The sequence below is a fragment of the Genypterus blacodes genome, unplaced genomic scaffold (assembly GCF_046128005.1).
Source record: "Genypterus blacodes isolate CSIRO-AG114 ecotype Tasmania unplaced genomic scaffold, CSIRO-AGI_Gbla_v1 ptg000022l_1, whole genome shotgun sequence".
NCBI lineage: Eukaryota > Metazoa > Chordata > Actinopteri > Ophidiiformes > Ophidiidae > Genypterus > Genypterus blacodes.
The window spans coordinates 4,442,427-4,450,066 of NW_027466835.1; the positions used below are offsets into that span (position 1 = coordinate 4,442,427).

At 44.0% G+C, this 7,640-nt stretch overlaps 1 protein-coding gene across 1 annotated transcript; it reads left to right on the forward strand.

The window, feature by feature from the left end:
- Positions 1-139: 139 nt before the first annotated feature.
- Positions 140-7,221, forward strand: LOC142992729 (nuclear distribution protein nudE homolog 1-like). Its single transcript, XM_076143261.1, has 9 exons — positions 140-361; positions 959-1,093; positions 1,720-1,873; positions 3,100-3,248; positions 3,631-3,767; positions 3,852-4,106; positions 4,540-4,625; positions 5,004-5,137; positions 5,323-7,221. The coding sequence occupies exons 2-9, from the start codon at positions 1,008-1,010 to the stop codon at positions 5,369-5,371; spliced, it is 1,050 nt and encodes a 349-aa protein (XP_075999376.1). The 5' UTR covers positions 140-361; positions 959-1,007; the 3' UTR covers positions 5,372-7,221.
- Positions 7,222-7,640: the final 419 nt, after the last annotated feature.

The window sequence follows — 7,640 nt, forward strand, 5'->3', positions numbered from 1 at the left end:
GTAGCCCGGCCATTGCAACCAATACCGCCACTCCGATTGGACAACGATCCGGATCCCGCCCTCCCATGTTTAACTGACAGGCTCTTAACCAATAGAAAGATGCGACAGGGTCCTCATCTAGTTTCTGAATGGTCCTTCATTGTGGACAATGTGAAATGTAACTTGTATTGTCCGATGTCTTTCAAAGCAACAGCAACTTTGTGGTTTCCAACTTCGGACAAGTCGTGTCATATTTTTGATTTAAACGTTACGATATAGATTTCTACATATAAACTTTGTCTGAAACACCAACAACACGCGAAACGGATTCTGGGGAAAAGGTTTAGCAACGCTGGAAGAAGCTAACTGTTGAACGTGCATGGTATGTTTATGTCAGCTGGGATTTAAATGGTTAACGCTACACCAGTTTAGCAAAAAATAGGTCATTTATTTACTTTTACGAGCGCTGTATGTTTTATACCTAAGATAGAAGTTCTTTCATGTCAACCGGAGCGAAAAAACATACAGTTTATTGGAGTGTTTATGTAAGCAGATGCTGCTAATTTGGGGGTGACAAGTGGAGTTAGCCGCTATCTTTAGGGTAGCGGTACATTAAGTTTCCTCTGTATAGTTCAGCAAGTTGCAGTCGAACTAATGACTCGGTTAACGCGACGATCTATAGATTAAGATTAACGATTTAGATATGAAGTGTTTTCACTGTATGTTTCAATGCGCCGCGAAACTTTGAGTCAGCCGCAAACTTTCGCTTTATTCACCCGTTATCTCCCTGATTCACACGTCGTAAAATGGCGGAAGCTAGAAACATTAAATGTGATGTAAAGTATAAATATGAATGGGGTTTCTTATGCCGAATTTACAAGAAGCCTTGGTTGATATAAATTGTGTACTGCTGTTTGTGTATATTTGCTCTTAAAACAGTGTTATAGTATGTATTCAAGTTTTTCTTTCTGGATCGCAGCCCGGTCTGGTTGTGGAGAAGAGGATTCGGCTTCCTGCCTGGCTCAGAGATGGAGGATCCAGAGACTCCACAGTTTGGGTCCCTGGAAGAAGAGCTGCATTACTGGAAGGACCAAGCAGCCACATACCAGCAGAGGTGTGTATGTGTGTGAATAAACTTCAAGTGAAGTCACACATCACAATTAATGACATACCTCAAACAATACCAAGACCCAACAAGTCAGAATTTGTTTTGTTCTAATATTATATTCTCTTATTTGAGCTGATAATTCTGCTGTGAAACTGAGGAATTCTTTTGTGTTTGTGATGGAAGATGAGCAATAATGTTTCACTTTGGTTATTTTCTAACCCTGCATGATGAAATTTTCAATCAATAACATTCAGTTTTCTTGGATTTAGCTTCTTCCCAAATTTAGTTTGTTAAAATGGAATTCTGCTGACATTCCTGCCATACAGACAGCGGTGATGCATTCAGGGTTTTCTTGTAAAACAGATATCTGCAATTTGATGTTCTTGTGTTAAACTATTTATAGCTGATCCTTTGCATAGTTGGGTGAGGGAATGTCGAGTGTATGGTCTTGCTCCAAACAGACCTTCAGGGATCATTTAGGGGTCATAAGGTCGTGGGCTGACTGTTTTGCTCCAAATAGTGTGATTGTGATGCTTACAAATCAAACAGTGCCACGCCAAAACACAGAAATTCAAGTGAAAATGCCCAAAGGCAGCATGTGATTGTGTGTGTGTGTATGTGTGTGTCTGCAGTGCGGCGGAAGCCCAGGAGGAGCTACAGGAGTTCCAGCAGATGAGTCGTGACTATGAGGTGGAGCTGGAGACGGAGTTGAAGCAGTGTGAGGCGCGAAACCGAGAGCTCCTCACTGCCAACAACCGCCTGCGTATGGAACTGGAAAACTACAAGGTAACGGAGGAGAGGAGTGAGGCCATCATTACCAACAGAGAATGAATATGACACACACACCCCTATATGACCCTCTATGACACGAGAACAACTGTGGATGAAGGTAACACACTGCTGATCTGACTGCAGGCAGAATGGAGGAATTATATCAGAATTAACTTTCAGCGGAAAAATACTCACACTACTGTTTGTGAACATTTCTCGGGTATAATTGTTTACCTGTCCACAGTCTTGTCTTATGTATCTCTGTTATCATCATCAATCATTCACGGGCCTTCTGTTTGGTCACAGGTCATTCTGAATCTAAAATAACCCAGACAGTTATTTTAATCACGTTCCACCTAGAGACGGCCCTGCTGACCAGGATCTCACCGTGTCCACCAGCTGATATAGCAAAGGATCTTACAGCTGTCATTTGCTCGACAATAGGGCTTCACAGACACACTTATGCGCGCGCACACACACTCACACGCCAGTTCACAGTGGATTGATTCAGCTCAGAAAAAGCAGCTGAGGTCTCTGGCTGTGTCTGGAGGGGACGGCTGTTCTCTCCCTGTGAAGCCCCGTCCCAGTTACAGTGTTTCTCCAAATATTCACAACCTTCTCTCTCAGAACATTCCGGCTCCGTCACACAGAAATGATTACGGCTCACTTCTATCAAATACATGCTGTGATTGCTCTTGTAGATGCACTGTGAGAGTGGAGCTGCGTGTTTGTGTTTGTGCGTCGGGGCCTCAGCAGACGGCAGCAGTTGGAGCAGATGAATGCGTGCAGTATGCTGGGAATTCATGGTGTTTGGCGTCAGACTTGTTGAAACTCGACCCATGGTCACTTCCTTAGATTTCCTTCATCTTCTTGCAGTCACGTGCTGTCAAACTGCACCTCCAGCTGAAAACACCAAAGTTGAAATGTTTACAAGGTGTCCTTTAGTGTGGTGAACAGCTGTATGACTTATTTACGGTGTGTTGTTGGAGCTAAATGCAGCAATGCATGCATAGATATGCACGCACCCCCGGCTATATGCATTCTAATGAATAATGTGTTTGTTTAAAAGAGTCATTTCAAACATGAAAAGATTAAATATGCCTTCAGCGGTGCACTTTGATGTATTGCTTATCGTCATCTTGTTTGTGTGAAGGAACTCTCTGACCTCCCCCATCTTTCATCATTCCCCTTTTACATCATGTTTCTCTGTTGGCTTGTGTCACGCTGCTTTCCCCTTCCAGGATAAATACGAGACGCAGCACTCTGAGGCCTGCCGTCAGATCTCCAGCCTGGAGGGCGACCTGGCCGAGACCACGGCCATCAAGGACCAGCTTCACAAATACATCAGGGAGCTGGAGCAGGCCAACGACGACCTGGAGAGAGCCAAGAGGTCAGAGGGCAAACACACAAATACGCAGAGGTTTAGGTACACCTGCACAATCCAATGCAGTCCAGGCGTCACAATACTGAAAATGTGACACGTGATCACACAGGCATAACAGGTCAATGCAACCTTAAAGTGACAGTGCACCATTTACTGATCAATGTTTGCTCCTTCTCGTCTCTTTTACAACAAGAAACAGACTCTGAATAGATCTGTTTATCGTAGAGCTGCCGTGTTTGATTGCGTGTCATGGTATAGATTCGCCATTCTATCCTTTTGAAGTTGCATTGGAAAGCGTAGCGTCTAACTGAAGTCACTCTCACTTTACTGTTTAAGTGAAGTTTTTGTCCCCAAGGATAAAATCTCAAATTCTCTGGCACTCTCTCAGGGCAACCATCATGTCCCTGGAGGACTTTGAGCAGAGGATGAACCAGGTCATAGAGAGGAACGCTTTCCTGGAGAGCGAGCTGGACGAGAAGGAGAACCTCCTGGAATCCGTCCAGAGATTGAAGGACGAGGCCAGAGGTAAACTCAACACAGGGATGGATGGCAGAGTGCTTGACATTACATTACACACCTCTGAATTGTGTGTGTGTGTGCTGGTGTCAGATCTGAAGCAGGAGCTGGCCGTGCAGCAGAAACAGGACAGTAAGCCGTCACTGAGGGCCGCGGCCAAAGAGCCCTCACCGTCCCCCTCTTCCCTGGCCGGTCTCCTGACGCCGCCCCCCACCCCGCTCGACAAGAGGGCAGAGGACAAAACTACGTCTTCCTCCTCTAGCGAGCTCCTCCCCTCTGCCGCCGCACCCAGCACACCTACAGTCTCAGCCGACTCCCTCGCCACGCCTCCACCGTCCATCAGCAGAGGTCAGTGTGTGGGATTGTTACAAAACACACCTGAAGTTTGTAAAAGAAGAACGATGGACTGAACTGATTTGTATCAGGAATAGTTGTGTTTACTGCCGATGGAAACTGTAAACATCGCCCCCTGCTGTGGGCGGCTCAGAATGTGTGTCTTATCATTAGTCAGATTTTCTCTCATCATGTTCAAAATAATCTTTGGGTCATGTTTGCCTCCTTCTATGCAGAAGAGATGAGGACACTTGATGGAACATGGAGCCACAGAGCTGCAATCATGTTAACAGAATGATTTCACGTGTTTGTAATGTTTATATTCTGCAATGAATGAAGACAGAATTGGAGAGAAAATGTTGAGTTTGCATGAACGGGCAGGTGATAAAACAGGGCAAGAATGCACAGGTGCATGGTGGGACTGAACTCTTTTGCTTTGTCTGTGCAGGGGAAAGCCTCTCAGCGACGCCTCTCACCACGGCGGTGAGAATCTCGGCTCTGAACATCGTGGGAGAGCTGCTGAGGAAAGTTGGGGTAAAGGCTCAACTCTCATCTCTGACACAGGACGAAACTAAACTGTCTGGGTGGAACACATTTAGTATTCATTTCCAAAGATCAATGACACTTTAGTGGAGGTGATTGAGCATCGTGTGGCGCTGCAGGGAGCCGCTGCTTTCACTGTGTGTTTAAGAAATCTGCACTGATATTGAGCTTAAAGGAGAACAAGGCAGCGCTCATCAAAATCTATGGCTTTATTATTGAAGTGTGAACAGTGCAGCTATGAATTGACTTTCATGTTAGTTTTTGTGCTTGGGTCTATAACAAATGTTCAGGTGGTTGTTCTTCAGATCTCATTTTCTTTCACCTTTGTGATACAAAACTAACAATGAATGATTACCTCCCTATTTCTAGAACCTGGAGTCCAAGCTGGCATCATGTCGAGAATACATCCACGAGCAGACAGTGAACCGCGGGGGACAGGGGGGGACATCAGGCCAGAAGACCTCATCAGAGAGCCCCTCCAGTAACGGCCTCTACAACAAAGGGTGAGCTGCCGGCACTGGAGAGGACCGGAGGGTTAAGACCTGCAGGTTCAGGGTCCAGATGGTTCGGGAAAACTCCCAACCTACTATGGCTTCGTGCACTTAGCTGCCGTCCATTTTAGCAAACATTCCATCATAAACAAACTAGGTAATGAGCGTTAACTGGCTTTCTCTGCGGTGTTGTGCAGGCTCGTCAAGAGGTTAGACTTCGGAGCAGGACCGAAGCTGCTGCTGTGAAATTGTGAAGTCTTCCTCCTTTGATTGTCCTCCTGAGAAACTCTCTGCCATGTGACGGTACTGCACCTTACCACCTCCACGGAGCCTTACTGCTTTGTTATTGAAGCCATGCCCGTCCAGTCTGTCCTCTCCCGGACTTTCCAAAGGAAGCTGCACGAAACAGACGGAATCTTTGCAAACAGAGGACGTCTCAACCTCCAGTTTACAGAGTTGATTAATTTTTTGTCTTTTACAAGGACGTTTTGGCAGTTGCACATAGTTTTTGAACTTCAGCCTTGTACCGCGTGTCTCAGGTCATCGGCTCACCCGCTTCCTTTTGATGCGGCGCGAGTTTGGCCGTGTTTTTGTCACTTTGTCACTGCGATTGACGGCTAAGTGGCGAACACTGGAACAGCACTTTTGAAGAAGCAACGTCATGGCTGGGAAACGGTTTGAAGAATGTTTCAAAAAACACAAGTTAGAGAAAAATGTAATGTAAAAAAAAAGGGGTTTTTCACACAAGGGCAACTCGAAGCTTTAGCGGTTTACCTCCACAGTAGAAACCTGTTTGTTGGTGTCTGCAGGTAAAAGTGGGATGTGAGGGAAACCAGATTGTTGCTCATCCTACAGAAAATGTTAAATGTAATTTTCCTTCACATGCAACAGTCAAGAAGTTTATAATTCATGATTTTATTAGTGTTGTAGTTTTGATTAAAAAAATATGAAGTAGCATCTTTGATACCCTTATGTGTATCAATTTTATAAAAAGTTGTGATTGGACAGGAAATTCATGTCCTAACTAGATGGCTAACATTGTTGTTTTGTAAGTTGGATCGTTGTGGAGATGTTTTGTGTTCACTTAACAGGTTTGTAAGTCTGTATAATGGACCCCAGTCTGTTTTTTCTTCAACAACACAAAGACAGAAGTTATGGACGCCATAATAAAAGCTAAACAGATCTGCTTAGTTGCCCGGTGCAACACAAATGACACAATTTCCTGAAATTCCGTTAAATTTCTCACAATTGCCTGTATATCACTTTAATATCTCTTTGAAGAAACAGTATTTGGTTAGTTAAGAGCTTGAATGGGGTTTAAAGGTTGGAACCCAATTCCGAACCCGAACCTGTAACCCAAGAGTCTCTGCTTGATGACAGAATCCAGCGTAAGCACACTTGAGCATTGGCTTCAGCATTCAGCTACGAAGGCTGTGGCCACTTAAGCTTTTCAGGAACATGTTGGAACTTTACTAATGTAAGAAATCCTAAATAAGCTAAATACAGTCTCATTCAAATAAAACCAAGCTTCAAATACTGACACAGCAGAGCCAATGTATTTCTAAAGCACATTTCATAGCCAGGGTAACTCAACATGCTTACAGAAAGGCATTATAGATTGTATAAGTAAAACATACACATAGTGTTGATATGTTAGTGATAAGTAAGTGTGCATAAGTGCTCCTTTAGTTGAGCCTGCTCCTCTTTTTGACTTAAAACAATAACCTCACTTTCTTAGTATTCAGTGTTAATGTTCAGTTTAAAAAGAGGAGGTCCCAGAATGAAACCTTGAGGAACTCCACAAGTCATCTCAGTCATATAAGTTGTCTCTTTCTTGCAGGTAACATTCTCTGGTCTGCACCTGAGAGTAATTGAACCTCCCTGACGTTACTGTACGATGCTCTGTAGTACTCTGAGCATTAATATGAATGTTTCAGTAATCGCTGGGCTCAAAAGTCTGATTGGAACTTTTGAACTTACGCTGAAATTTAAAGTTTAATCTGTACCTTAAATGTCTTTTTTTATGCCTTTTGTGAAGTACTTTGAATTACCTCTGTGTCTGAATGGTGCTATATAAATAAACTTTGCCTTGCCTTGCATAGTAACCTCTTTCCTCTCTCAGCGGTGGCAGTTAGTAGTTAACCTTCTCGACCAGCCGAGAAAGTACTACTTGTTTTCTGCCATCACAAACTGGCTCCAGTAATCCACGCACAGAAAGCGACTGTCCATTTGTGGGGGAAAAACAAGATAAGTAAAGATTATGATGGAATGTCAACATTGCCTTGTTTAGTTCCCATAGAGCCATAAGCTTGAGATGAAGACGTGTGGATATTGCAATAATTCTGTGACACCTAATACTATGTGACAGCTGTTATGTTGTTGTTTAGGGTTCGGGAACTGCATGACCCTCAACAGTTACTGATCCATCTCTCCAAACCGGTAGTTACTGCAGGATGTTATATTAGGCTCAATTATCTGCCTTTGGTTCCCCTCTGAGCTGTTCAAGTATTCATCA